The 15,780-nt window shown below is 40.4% G+C and overlaps 1 protein-coding gene across 1 annotated transcript in view; it reads right to left on the minus strand.

Moving 5' to 3' along the window:
- Positions 1-15,164, minus strand: part of LOC131038424 (uncharacterized) — a 151,050-nt gene extending 135,886 nt beyond the window's left edge. The window contains exons 1-3 of the mRNA XM_059210200.1: positions 14,125-15,164; positions 11,008-11,220; positions 7,137-7,221 (exon numbers count right to left, since the gene is read on the minus strand). Coding sequence (XP_059066183.1) covers positions 7,137-7,221; positions 11,008-11,220; positions 14,125-14,219 — 393 coding nt within the window. The 5' untranslated portion in view covers positions 14,220-15,164. The remainder of the gene's footprint in view (positions 1-7,136; positions 7,222-11,007; positions 11,221-14,124) is intronic.
- Between the last annotated feature and the right edge of the window lie 616 nt (positions 15,165-15,780).

Below are 15,780 nucleotides of genomic sequence, written 5' to 3' on the forward strand. Positions count from 1 at the left end.
ACCAACGTACGGGGAATACACCGAAGGGGATGCCCCGGTCAACGAAGTACCAGCACATAGGTTTGACATGACAAAACCAATCCGGTACGAAGAGTCCGTAAAACCTACAAACCTCGACACAGAAGCAGAGCCAAGGAACATCCTGGTTGGCGACAACTGGAATCCAGTCCCGAAAGCCGCTGCGTTTAAAATATTCATGGAATACAAGGATGTATTTGCTTGGACGTATAAGGACCTCAAAGGGGTGCCGCCAAAACTATGCGTACACCAAATTTCACTCGTACCTGGGGTCGTACCTGTACGAAAGAGGCCATACAGAATGAATAAAAACTATGCGGCAAGAGTGAATGATGAAATTGAACGTATGCTCGAAGCCGGGATTATTTTTAAAGTGCAGACCAGCAAATGGGTATCGCCCATAGTGATATCCCTTAAAAAGGAGGCAAACCAGATCCGAATCTGCGTGGATTTCAGATGCCTTAACGCCGTCACCATAAAAGACCCGTTTCCAATACCATTTACGGATAGCATCTTGGAAGAAGTGGCCAGTCATGAAATTTATTCATTCATGGATGGATTTTCTGGGTATAACCAGATATCCATCACCGAAGAAGACAAATTAAAAACCACCTTCATAGTGGAGGATGGCGTGTACGCGTATAATTGAATGCCGTTCGGATTATGCAATGCACCAGCGACCTTTCAACGGATTATCCTTCACATATTTGAAAAGATGTCAGTAGAGAACTTCAAGGCGTTCCTTGACGACTGGTCCATCTACAGTAACCAAGATACACATTTGGCCGCACTTGGCGAATGCATGGAAAGATGCAGGCGAGCTCGCCTAGCACTCAACCCCAAAAAATGCAGATTCATGGTGCCTCCAGGGAAGCTGTTAGGACACATAGTGTGTAAGGCTGGACTCAAGACTGACCCAGACAAGATTCGGGTGATAGATAGTGGAAATGGAGGCACCCACAGATGTCACGGGAGTCAAATCCTTCCTAGGACACATAGGGTATTACAGGCGATTTATCAAAAAATTTGCTCGAGTATCCTACCCTCTGGACAAGCTAACAAGGAAAGGTGAACGGTATACATGGGGGATGGCTCAGGAGGAGGCCTTCCAAGAACTGAAGTCACGGTTGGTGGGTGCGCCAATCCTAACATATCCTGACTGGGACAAAGAGTTCCACGTACACGTTGACGCATCCAACTTTGCCATAGGGGCCACACTTGCGCAGGTTGGCGACCACAGGCTAGATCACCCAGTCTACTTTGCAAGCAGACTCCTGTCGAAGGCAAAGAAAAATTATAGCACCACAGAAAGGGAAGCCCTCGGGATGGTGTACTCCGTCCAGAAATTTCGACATTACTTGCTCGCCACCCCATTCACATTTTATGTGGACCACCAAGCTTTAATGTATCTGGTAAACAAGCCAATTATCGAAGGACGAATCAGTCGATGGCTGCTATTGCTGCAGGAATTTACATTCAACATTATAGTAAGACCTGGGAAGAGCCATGTGATAGCTGACCAGCTGTCGAGAATCCAGTCAGGAGAACCAGCTGAGGGAGTGAATGAAGATTTTCCAGACGCTCACTTATTCCGCATCGCGGTTCTCCCCGCCTGGTATGCAAGCGTAGGGGAATACTTGTCGACATCACGGTTCCCGAGGGAGATGCCACCAGGAGAAAGAAAGAAACTGGTACTGAGGAGCAGGACATTCCAATTCATTAATGGCCTCTTGTATAAAATGGGGCCCGATCAAATCCTACGGCGATGCGTCCTAGAAGAGGAAATTTTGGGCGTCCTAAGGGAAGCACATGAAGTCCCGCAGGTGGACACATGGGGCCCAACACCATGGTGAGGAAAGTTTTGTTGGCTGGACTGTGGTGGCCGACACTACATAATGACGCCAGGGAGTGGGTGACAAGCTGTGATACATGCCAACGGGCCGGACGGCCATTAAAAAGGGTATTTATGCCCCTCAACCCATCGAATGCCCAGGAACTGTTTGAGAGATGGGGATTGGATTTCGTCAGACCATTAAAACCAAGTAGAGCCCGACGATGCAGATACATTGTAGTGGCAACAGAATACTTGACCAAGTGGGTGCAGGCGCGGGCCTTACCCGACAATTCGGCGGTCAATACAGCAAAATTCATCTATGAACACATCATTACGCGGTATGGGATTCCAATCCAACTAACGAGTGACAGAGGAGGCCATTTTGTAAATCACATAATCCGATTGCTAACAACGGAGTTTAAAATCTTCCACTCCTTATCAAGCCCCTACTATCCACGGGTGAACGGGCAGGCCGAGGCGACCAATAAAATAATCATGTCGATGATATATAAGTCTTGCGGAGTGGAGAAGGATGACTGGGAGGAGCGCCTAACGTCAGTACTTTGGCATACCGAACAACTTACAAGGTAACTACTGGACAGACTCCCTTCCAGCTAATGTATGGACAAGAAGCCGTGGTGCCAGTTGAATTCATGGTGTCGAGTCTCCGGATTCCCATCGATAATCGACTTAGCGACATGGAAAGCCTGAGGGAGAGACTGTACGCTTTGAACAAATTGGACGAACGAAGGATGATGGCTCAATGGGCGACAGAGACAGCCCAGCAAAGACGAAAGGTTTGGCACGACAAGCATCTCCGGCGAATGAAGTTTACTCCTGGGCAATTAGTGTTGAAATTCAACGGAAGGAACGAAATCAAACCTAGGAAATTCAAAGTGCATTGGCTAGGACCCTTCAAGGTACGCGAGGTCAATACCAACAGGGCAATTAAGTTGTGGACGCTGGACGGGGAAGAGATACCAGATGCCGTCAACGGGTCGAAATTAAAAATTTACCACGAACAGAGGGAGCCTGGACCATGACGGATGCTTAAAAGACGTAAAATATATATATATATATATAAATAAATAAATAGAGAAAAAAAAACCACCGTGCGGTGGGGCCACCGGTGGTGGATGCCACCGTGCGGTGGTCATCGCACACCACACACAAAAGCCCGCACAGCCCCGCGGAAACAAATAAAAGCCCACATCCAAGGGGGAAAGAGGAACAGCCGCAGGGGGAAGAACGACGCCACGCCGCACAGCTACAGCCGCACAACCCGCACACGCGCAGCCAAGCCTGCACGCACCAAGCTGCACAAGTCTGTGCCGCTACGCCAGACAGGTTTTAGTTTTGAAAAAAAAAAGGTTATAAAAGCAGAATTGAAGAAGTAATCTGGTACTAATGGACATAAACAGGAACAAGGCAGATTGGCGGAAATGGTTGCAGCCGTTAGAAGACAAGTTGCAGGGAGGGCAAAAAGAAACCAGTGCAGACACAGGCAAACGGATTTTACCATTTGGGGTGCGCATTGCAGGTAGTCTCGATATGAGCACCAGTCAAAAAAGCAAGAAGCATCGTCCCAAACCCTTGGCGACAAAGGACAAAGATGAAATAACGGCAGATAATATTATGTTCGAGGGTTTGAATGAAATCGACTGTCGGAACTGGTGGGCAAAGACACCTCAGGATGATTTAATAAAGAAAAGCCTTCGCCAGGCACAGGTACACTGGGCCGTCCAGATGCCAGTTTTTTCGATAAAGGGCTTTGAGGTGGTTTTGCGTGCCATGATTGGCAGCTATGACAGACATCGCCACCAGTCGGTATTTGATTATCAACATCAGAGGATAACAGTGTCATTCACGGCAAGCAAGTTCACTAGGGTATTTGGCATACCGGAGATAAAAGGAAAGAAAATAGACACTTCACAGAAAATATCCCCAGAGAATCGTGCCACACTGCTCCAGTTGATGTTGCGCGATAACCTTACCCAAGGCGAGAAAGATAGCCTCAAGAGTGTAGGCAAGAGTCGAGGAGTGAAGAAACAATTTTTTGCCAAGGGCGTATGGCGATGCCTGTTGTCGGTGGTGAAGAGTCGCCTCACAGGTGCCACCCACGCGTCGAACATAGCCATTGCACAGATAGTGTTGATGAACGGGTTGCACAATGGAGTGGTATACGATTGGGCGTCACTATTGGCCGATAGGATGGACGAGTTCATGACGCTGCAATACAAGAAGTTCTACATGCCGCATCACGCCATTGGATTATTCCTAGACACAGTCCGCACGCAGATCACCCCGGGCTCATAGCCATTGGAGCCACAGGGGCGTGTTGCACCAGACCAGCCGCCCATATTCTATTGGTCCCACTTGGACATCTTGGCACATGGCACGGAGGCACGTTTGGGTACAAAAAGAAAGAAGGCCGCCATGTCCGATACGGAGTCCGACACGGAAGAGTCCGAGGCTGAGGATGCAGAAAGTGGCAGGGAGGAATCCGCAGACACCTCCCAGTTAAGCGGAGGGAGTTTCTGACTGGCAGGGAGAAGGGGCGACCAGCTGCCTGAAGAAGGGGTAGTGGAGTCTGCAAGTACAGTAGGGTCTCCTGTAGCATCACAGGTGCAGGTCCACTTTACACCAGCCCGCTTACCAGAGACTTGTCAATTGGCGGTGTCGCGGTCCTTCGAGACAGTGAGTGTAGTCACCACGGTACCAGTTCCTAGTTTCAGGCAGCCTCGAGCGACAATAGCCATGACACCACCACAGGTGGAGACCTTGGCAAGTGCAGAGGCTTCCATGGTGCACGAGGTGTCGGATGTGCCAGGGTTGCCCGGATATATGCAGGAGGCAATGACGGCAGCAGGCACTCTTCATGATGACCTCACTAGCTAGTTGAGTCGTTACCAAATGGCACTCGTGGCACCGGGAGAGGCCACTCTATCCCCAGGGCAGACCACATATTCCTTGGATGTCATTGATCTCGAGGAAGGGAGTTCCCGGAGCAGCAGGGCAGTTCAGAGGGTTGCTTCACCCCCTGCGGTGGTAGTAACCAGTCCGTACAGAGCAAAGGAGGTGCCCGTGGGAAAGTCAGCAGGGTGGAGAGTTGGAGTAGCTTATTACTAAGATGACTCTGGGAGCACAGCGGCTTGTGTCATCTGCCACGCTCCAGGCCGATGCGACCATGGTTGAGCGGATGGAAAGGTTGTTGACCTTTGGCCACACGGGATGCCGAGCTGAGTTTGAGAGGTGTTTTGAGTGTGCCGGATGGCCAGACACGGAGAGCCTGGCGATGCTGGAGGCTTGGCGCCTCACTGAGGGAGTTGGCAAGACCCAGATTCAGTCGTTGGTGAGAGAGGTAGAGCAGGCCTTCCGTGAAGGTTATCTGGAGCTTCGGAGGTCACAACAGACGACAACTACAGTTGAGGCTTTGAGGGTGGCAGCAATAACAGCTTGGGAGGAGCTGGCTACCAGGTTTCGCAAGCTAGAGGCTACCATGGCACAGGACCAGGCAGCAGTGGACATTTTAGTAGCAGAGAAGTCTGCCTTGCTGATACAGTTGGAAGAGGAGAGGGCCTCGAGGGAGCTGTTGGAGACTCGGTTGGTCAGTGCCTTGGAAAATGTGGACAAGAAGGATAAGGAGGTGCTCGAGGCAGCCTATATGGTAAAGCCTGCTATGGAGTGGCAGATGGTTGCGGAACGGGATCTCAAGAGGAGGACGGAGCAGGTGTATGAGCTCCATGGGCGCTTGGCGTCCACTGCTACACCACCACCGGCGCCTTCTTCATCAGGGACGCCTTCTGCCCTTCCTTAGTTTTTTCTTCCTCTGGATTTTTGCGAGCTCCATGTATTCTCTATTTTGTTGTAAGTCGCCTGGAGACGACTTTTCTTTTTGGGGGGGATGATGTTAGCCGCATTATTGTATACGGGAATAAGAATAGTTAATTAAGTCGTAATTGGGTTTGTTAGTTGGCAACCGAGGGGTGGCAGTTGCGGTGCGACGGTTGGCGCTCGCACCCCCTCGGTATCTTTATATACTCCCGATTGTAACTTGTGAAGGACATGAATTATGAATAGAATAACATAACTGATACTTGTCTGATATCTATGGCATTGTTCTACATTACGTACTTTATGCTTTAAGTATTCACCCGAGAGGGCAAACAATTACTAACTTGATTACAAACCACATATCCAGCCCCTACCTTTCTTAAATCGCCTTTAAAGGCCCCATCAAAATTCAACTTAAACTCTCCATTCAAGTCTACCATCTCAAATCCTTCTTACACTCCTTTTTTCCTATTCACCCTTGCACAAGGACAGTATTTTGCATGTTATTTAATTTATTTTATGGTTTATATATTTTTTTAAATACCACTTTTTTGGTGAATCCCGAGTCTAAGTGAAAATTTTGGGCTGCTGAGCCAAGTCTGAGTCTTAAAACTATGATATAGTATTATAAACTATGCCTTTCGTAGCACAACCTACTACAATGGAGCATCCCTCTTTCAATTTGTTTTTTTTTTAAATCTTCTATATAATACCACCATAAATTGTTAAGTAAAAATATAGAAGAAAACCTACCTGTTACTATTTTTATTTAATTATTTTAACTCTCATCCACCAACGACCAGCACTTGAAGAAAGAACCAATGTAGTTAATAATGTATTTAAGAAACTTCTATAGGAAGTTTATCAATATTTGAAGGACATTTTCAGAAGACATACAAAAACACTAGGAAATGTCAACTGAAGTCTACTAATGTCAAGAGACATCCACCTATGCGAGTACTAGGGATTAGGGTATGAATTGTAAGATTAAAATGTCTTCAATAATTTGTTTCGACAATTGTACACCATAATGGGGCAAGCGCATTCAAATCAAATTCAAAAGCAGTTCTAGAACATTTTCTTTAGATAAGGAATTAGATCAAACACTTAACAATCTAGCACAAGTGAAGAATTATATCAAACACTTTATTATCTAACACACAAGGGATTGAAAAATCATTGCTTGGGTGACGAGCAAGGATGATTCACTAGAAATTGTAATTTTACCCCAGTGAATATTTCTAAGTATACAAGAATTATATCTTTGATATGTGAAGACATGAGCTACAATATTTGATAGCCTACAATGTCCTTAAACATGTATTTCTTAATTCAAAATCTAACTAGATATAACTTGGACCTAAAAATCTACTAATGGTAAAATTTAAGCAATCCAAATGAAATTTAGATTTATCTTCACCAGTAATATAGCTAACTATGGGCTCCTTACCTCAAGCATTTGACCAGTTATCATGCAATTCTTTTGTCTAATAACCCATTGATGTTTTCCCGTGAATGCAACACGTCCAACAACACTGTAAAGAAAACCAAGGGGAGCATACATATTAATAGAGTCACAATAGCCTGTACCACCTGTATACCACATTATTATGCAGTTGGAATAAAATATTTACTACAACTCGCAAATGATTTACTTCCAAAAGACATGAAAAGGTCCATACAAAGCTAGAGGAGAAATTTGCTGATTTAAAAGTTAAAACCAACTAATTACGTTCAGCGAAATTGCTATATATTGGATACTTTATTATTTATAGAGTAGGTGAAGGTTTTCAGAAGTTATTTTGTTGAATTTGTCTCTAGAAAGATGCCTCACCTTGCAACAAAGACTTCTCTTAGCACAAATTTACAACAGAAAGGACTCTTGCACCATGAAAAAATTTCCACTAGGTGGCTGCAACAAAAAAATATAAACAGTAGTAAGGTATTTAAGATTGCAAGAAGTTGGCCCTTATGAGTTTGTGGCATGCAATGGGAAAAATGAGTATCACATCATTGACCAAGGTTTCATTCTCACAGGCTCCTAGGCACCTTAAAGTGGTAACAAAGGTATTTGCAGGTAGGGATCAAACTTAATATTGTGAACCAGATGAAACACTAGATGATATTATGAACCCATGCCTGCCTCATGCACACTTTAAAGCTTTCTTGTAAGATTTACCCTATTTTATATCCAATGGGTGTACCTCGGTAGTAAAGGATAAGTGTTACCACAAGGGAGACTTGGGTTCAAATCACCATGCAAACCACTAGACACAAGGCCCAGGACAATGCAGGTCCCAGTTACACGGTCCAAGTGGGAGCACAAGCCCAAACAAAAAGATCACAAGAAGTTGGCCCTAGAAAATTAGGGTATTGTCACTTTTTGCAATCACAACCTTCATAAAAATAGGGAATATCATCATATATTTCAATTTATGTGAGAAAATTGCATGACATTTTTGGCATCATAGAGCAAATGTCCAAATTTAATTTCCAATTTGGGGTTATATTCAAATTTGTGGTAGAAAGGAAGACCTATTGAATATAAGTTTTATTGAAGCCCTAGCTTTTCTTTTTGTGACACGTATAGGCAACTATGTTTTCTAGAAATGAATATTTTGATGCGAAAGTGGTAGTTTATGCTTTATATTTATATATCAGAAATTTTATAATCCTTAAAGGAGTGTTAATATTGCATCGGGTCTGACTGCAGAAGTTTCCTTTTGGTGGACTAACTTCAATGTCAGGTAAACCATTTTCAGTTGGAAAGAACAAGTTTTCTTATCCAAATGGGAACAAGACAAACTACTAAAGCTAAAAGTAAGTTGATAAATAAATATGTAAAGTTGTAAACATATCCAAATTAAAAAATAGAATTGAATCACTTATGAGGATTTCAAAAGCAGAACAACTTTTGAGTTCAAAAGTGCAACAAGCAAGCGAAGTAGAAAATTTGAAGAATGTAATTCAAACTCCTATCTGAGGATGTGAACTTTATAGAAGAAATAAATAAGTGGAGATCAGGAAGAAGATACATCACCAACAATAGATTAAGAAAAGCAGTTAAAAGTCTCTAAGGTTTTATAAGTTCAATGATATATTCAAAGGAGTAATTCATTGTCCCTATAAATCTGACCTACAGTAAAAAATTGTCATCACCAATTGGGCTAAGAGGTTATATGTTAAAATCAAGATTATGAAGGATAAATGAGCATATATGGTGAACAGGTTCATGTTTTTGAAGCTTTGAAGCTCACTATGAACATGCATGTTTTAAATTTTAAATTTCGTGTTATATGCTTTGGATATTGTGCTCGGTATCCTTGGTTAGAGTATTTGAAAGTGTTAACAATAATGTGCAAGTTGATGTTACAAGGCATTACTCCATCACATACACAATGAGCATGAAAAGAACCTTGAAAAAAAGCAAGAGGATAAATATAAAAGAAGACAATGAAGAATATACAGAAAGCCATATGGAAGAGAACGAGGGATGATTTGAAAAAGAGTTCAAGAAAAAATTTAAAGCAGCACAAGGTAAAATCTGAAGAAGAGCACAAGGAAGAATATGAAAATAGCATGAGAACTTAAGTAATTGGGAAGGAAGCCCACACCCTTGACCTAATCAAAAACTAAAGTAGTAGGTGGAAGATACGGTTGACAAATTAAAAAAGATAAAAGGAGCTAAGTCTATAGAGGTTGTGCCATTGACATATGCATCACCAATAAGAGGGACCAATTGTGGAGGCATAGTCTAGAGAATTTGACTCAAAGAAGCAACCACTATGGATATGCTTAGCATTAAAAGAGCAAGGACCATGACGTAGATGGAATTAGAGAAGCAACAACTATAATAATTGACAATGTCAAAGGAGCATCACCTATAGACAAGTCCAGCACCAAAGTAACCTAAAACTAGGATAGCCACATCAAGGAGTGTCATCTAATTTAAGTTGACAGATAATCAGGCATGGTTTCAAATGTGCGTGAATTTATGAAAGATTTACTTATTTGCATCTTCTAAAGTTTCAAGGACAAAATACAAGGAGGTGAAATGCCATACAACTAGGCCCATGGTATTATGATGTTTATAAGGTTATGAATTATCCAATTTGTGGCACACATTAACTTTGGCTGGTCATGCTATGTGGAATGGGTTAGTCAAACGTGCAAGATGCATCTTAAGGGTTTATCCTCATCCCGCTATTAGCAGACAAGTGGCCATATATAATTGGCCTGTATCATTCTAAAGGCTCGTATAATTGTAAAGTCATCAGGGTTATGAATCATTTAAATTGAGTTAGTAAAGATAGAGCAGTGTCGTATATTTTGCTTTTAAAACGGAAGATCTCTTCAGGCGATAATGTTACTAAGCAATAATGCATTATGTAGCCTTGCTATAATAATAAGGCACATTGGCCCCCCACATATCTCAAGCTTTTGTGTTATGCTATTTGTTTATATTTCAGCATTATTTCTATACATTGGATATTTGGTTCTTACCAATTCACAAGCCCAAAAATAATTAGTTTTTGGTTTTCTAGAGAAAAGCCAAAAGTTGCCCACTAATTGCAACAAATTAAAAAAAATAACATGGCAGTTAATTACTTGAAAAAAAATGACAATATGTAACCAAACAAAATATTAGCAAAACACATTTCCCAGAGTAAATATACCTCTAAATTCCTTGAAGAGAAAGAAATGCTATAAGCACCCATTAGAACAAGGAATGCACATAGAATACTAATTTATTAAATTTCCATGCTTGGAAGCTAAACCTTTTGGCTAAGCTCTATTTCACGAACATGTTATCATGAAAAAATAAAATCCAATCCTTGAACTTGATATACAGTTATAAGAGCTAATAATTATTGCCAATTTTGTCTAAAGAGCCTATTCAAACCTAAAGCTAGAATCTTTAATTCAGTGCATCTAGAATGCAAGGGCAACAACCCGGTGTACCTTTACCACAAATCTAAAAGTTCCCATGTTCAAGCTACTGAATGATGCAGATTCAATTTTTTAGTCTAGCAATCTTCAATCAACAGGACTTATAAATAAAGTGTATCAGTAATCGATGTCTATACTCTTAACTGTAAAATTAAAGGATGAATTCTCATGTATATTAGCATGATCATTTCTCTTCTTAAAATAAGAGGATTGGAAACTCTTTAAGACCTCAGAAAGGAATATTACCATGACATAAGAAAATCGAATGGCAGTTAGTATGTATATTTTGCAGAATTATTAAGCAAGTTTTCATTTTACATAAACAAGAAGATTCAACAATTCACAGAAAATATGAACATATTTGTACATACCCTTCTCCAAGTGAATAAATCTGGTACGACATCTTGGCCACAGCCAGACCAATTTTATCTTTCATGGAGCGTAACTCTTGACCACAGATGTCGTAGTCATGTGAACTACCTCCAGTTTCAAATTTGTCAAAAAGTGATTCGATACAAGAATAATCATTTGGGGCAAAAGATGATTTTGCAAATTCATAGTATCCATCTTCCCATGTCAACAACCTGCACTTCCAGCACCAAGGAAAAACAGTCAATACCAACAAATATACCCTTTGTTCCAAAATTATTGATTTGACGTCTACTACAATTTTCAAATTTTCACTTGCTTCTTTAAATGCATTAAGAAAATGTCATTCTGGCATATGTATATCTACTCTATCTATCAACTTGGACTAAGGTGAAACATTAAGTATGAATGTTAAATACTCCATGTCCTCTTACAAGTCATCAAAGATGTAATAATATTGACGTAAGTGAAACATTTGTCAACAGCAAAGGATGTTAATAAATGTAAACACCATCAACCATAATATTTTTTATGTTCTGAAAATCTGGTGAATTAATCGACTGCCCTTTCACAACTAAATTTCATGAACTAGGAATTAGACAAAAAGGTGAATAAGCTCTGCTTTGTCAAGAACGAACAAATTTGAGTGAACTCTTATTCTGCTCAGAAGCTGTGATCAGATTATTGAAAGATTAATTAAAATACCATTCTGGGTACATGGTATGCAGTGAAAATAGCTGTATTATAGAGGATGCAAAACATTACTACACAAAATCTGAAACTCCAAAAAGCAAAAAGAATGTGGAGACCAAAAGTTGAACATCCAACGGTGAGGATGATGATATGTTCCTTGATTACACCATCCAGCAAGGTTCAAACCCCTGGAAATACGATTGGGCTAGGTTTGACCCCTGGGTGACTTTGACAAACTGGTTCCCCCTAATCACGGCAGCATAGTCAAAGGACAGCCCCTGGTTTAGATGTACACTTACTCATCAAGTTGTAATTCACTTAATGAAAAGGCAGAGATGACGATATCTATGTAATCCAGTTGTTTCCATCCAAATAAAAACAACAAGGTGAGATCACAATTATCAGACAGGGTAAAATAGTGCAGCAAAAAATCATTGCACACAAGAATACTGTATCAGAAATGTAATTTCTTATAGGAACTTCTCATATTCAAAAGGAAAGTCATCCGATCTGTTGGAATCAGCTGTCTTGTGAGGGTATCAGCATCCAAGAAAAGCGAGGTAAAAATAAGATGGACTATGCAATTAATCAAAACAAAAATCTTTGTATCTTAGCAAACCAATTTCTGCGTGAGACGGTTATTGGTTCACAAAGACTTGGCAATCAAATTAGAACTTAATGAAGCTGGTATTCAAGACTATTTATGCACTTTAGGCGGGAGAAAATAATCACTTTAACATGGTTTTTGGAATGTTCATTGTCAGGATTTGTTGGACATGATTAAAAGCCAAATTAATTATTTATTTATTGCGCCTCTTTCTTAGCAGTGTTCTCTTTAAGGGTATAGTTGAATGATCAAGGATAGTTGTAAACTTTAACGGCAAAAGGTTCAGTGTTCTACGGTCTACCATTTAAAAGCACAAAGATGCAAGAAGAGACTTACGAAATTATCCCGGATCCCTCTTATTGGCAAAGTCGTGTTTTAAGGGATATTCAGATGATTGTGGATGGTTGTAAAACACTATGGCATAGAATTCCGTTGTCTGCCATTCATTTCAGTTGGAAGATAATACGGGAGGCATAATATTTTAATTATGGATTTCCTCTCTCGGTGGGGTCCTCTTTTCCGAAGAACTTGGATGATCAAGAAAACACTAAAGCACTCAATGTGGTTGTCTGCAATTGAGTTCCTTTAGAAGACAAGACAACCTTCCATGACGACCGTTCCAAATTCATATTGGTAGGTATGTGGATTTTTAAATGAGATTTGGCTATGCATGTCAAAGCGAAAACCGCTTACTTTTGCAAAGATGCAGATTCTCTCTCTCTTGGTGCAATGGCTCAAATGTTCAAAGATCCTAAGCCATTAGAGAGAGATTTTCCATGTAATTCTTACGTTTACCAGATGTAATTTTCATGTTCTTGGGCATAATATAGGATGCATTTCTTGAAGAAGAAAGGAAAATATAACCAGTTTTTAATGTAAAATTATGTACACTTTAATTTCGAATTGTCGATTATTTGTCCGCTATATAGCCAATTTGGGACAGTAGCCAGTTTCTTAATAAGATGCAGAAGGTTGTAAGGAACTAAAGAGGAGGAAATCAAATGGATGAGCTTATCGTGCTCGCAGCTTAAGGTTGCACATACAAAGGAGAATAGATTAAAAATGATGTTCACACAAAAAAACCTTAAGCACAGTTTCCATGATGATAACTCGGGTTCAAGCCCTGCTGGACAAGCTCCTAGTGTAAAAACTGTGAATCCGACAGAGTAGAAACCCCGCTGCATGGTTTTGCACTCACAAAGTAAAAGAAAATAAATACAAGTATTATTGCCAAATTTGTTAAGATTGACCGATTGCCGTGATGATGCTGATAACCTAAGTTCAAACCCGATGGACATGCTCTGTGGTAAAATTGTAAATTACTGAGACTACGAATCTGTCGACAAGGTAGGGTTAAGCCTCCAGGCAAATTCAGCAAAGCAAGAACCTCTTAGCCTGGTTAAGCCTAAAGGTGATCTAAGCTTGACAGTACATTCCCAGTGGATGAGGACAGCTACGAGTGTTATAATTTAACCAGAACAAAAGTTTTCAAATATTGTTAACGATCTAAAGCACGTTAATTTCCATAAACCATGTAAGACTCAACCTAGACCTCCACCATATGCTCCTGGGGTGATTTACCAATGAACTATTCATCTCCTTATAATAATCTGGAACCTTGACTTTCCTCCCAACGAACTGTACCAGAATATGATTTACAGAGAATTCTTCATCCAGGCGAAGCTAGAAATAGAAATACATAGTTTCTCTTTTCTCATTATCTATACAACAATTTGGACAAAATTGCACAAATAAATAAAGAAAAATCATCTTTGCAGAAGAAATTGTTAGTCATGTTTGTCCAAAATCACTAACTTACATGCGACCTCGCCGCTTAAGCTTCCAGAAAACGGCATAACACCATCCATTCTTGTGGCAGAGACTTTTCAGGTTGTCTTGTAAAATCACGCTCATTTCCTCGTTCTGAATATTATGTCTTTTAATTCGGCCAAATTCAAATATCAGAACAGCATAACTTTGCCTAACTGGCTCGGAAAGAAGCTCTTCCCGCTTGCTTTCGACGCAGAGAAGCTCTTCGTTTTCTCGGTGGAAGCGCGGTACTCAGCGGCAGATGATTCATCGTTATTTCACACACTAATTTTCTTCTACTCTTTTTTATCTGCACTACAAACCTTGGCCTCCTGGCACAATAATTTCTGTGATTTTGAAGATATTACAAAATCCTTGCGAAGACGCTCGATGCTTAACTGGCCTTCCAAAAATGCTACAAAAACAAAAACCAAAAAAAACCTCGTGCAAGATAAATAATATTTACCACCGACCAACTACCCACTTCAGAATTTGAATTTCCTTACAGGGAGCTTAAAAAACTCAGAATACACCGCACTGATCTTTTATTTGTTTCAAAATTAACGGCTATATATATAATGCTCTGATTTCAATACCGCCAAGCACTGCGAAAATTTCAAACTGTCTTGCAGACCAAATTGTTACAGGCCTGAAGGATGACACAACCCGTGGGAAAAGCTGCAAGTTATTTAACACAAGATCCCCTGCAGAAAATGCATGAAAAGGCCACTTCCGCGCATTTTTTGATCTTCACAAAATTACAAGGCCTTCAAATTAACTGAAATTTTCCTTCAATTTGTCAGGTTTACACTATTCTGCAAGCTTTTGCTTCAATGGCAACAATTTTAATTCTTCTGAAGCAATGCACCGGAGAAAACACAGCGATTAATCTTCAGGCGCTCAGAAAGACTCAAAATAAAAATTATATTCCTCAAGGCCAAAGCCAACAAGATATTTAAGCGGGAGCGCATTCATCATCCGATCATTTGCAGAAGAACATGAATTTGTTGTATGTAAGCTTTTTTGATCTAGTCTCTGTCCTTTCCCTACGCACTATTTAACCTTGATAATAATAATTTTAAATTTTAAATCCATTGCAGTTTTGTTTTTAGTGGCGCACCTTACCGTACAGATTTTCTGTTTACCGCTCGATAGGAGCGGATTCGTATCAAATTAGTCGGTAGCCGGTTACCGTACCGGTATTTTTTAACTTCATAAATAAAACATAAAGAAAGGAGAACTAGTATTATTTTTATTTTTACTATAGATAAAATACCATTTAATTATAAGTGCGATATAGAAATGTCCTTCTATATTATTATTGCAAAGAGAGTAACTCCTATAAATGCTTTACACGAGCTTATCCAGGCTAATTAAAGATAATTAAAGGTGTCATCAAGAATCATAAGTAAATGGAGTTTGGGACTTATTATTGGATTGAAGTAAATGTGACAATTAATAAAAGGATATGTGTTTTTTTAGTTTAAAGATTGATGATGGACAAATGATGTTGATAATGTTACGACTCAATTTGTCATGGTTATGAAAACAATTTGTCCCGATTTAATGTAAGTCTTAGACTCTTAATTATTCTAAAAAGTTATGTGGAACGATTCCAAATTCTACAAGGTTGATCCTAACAATCACAAACCTAATATGCTGCACA

This window comes from Cryptomeria japonica, chromosome 8 (genome assembly GCF_030272615.1).
Source record: "Cryptomeria japonica chromosome 8, Sugi_1.0, whole genome shotgun sequence".
In the NCBI taxonomy this organism is placed as follows: domain Eukaryota; kingdom Viridiplantae; phylum Streptophyta; class Pinopsida; order Cupressales; family Cupressaceae; genus Cryptomeria; species Cryptomeria japonica.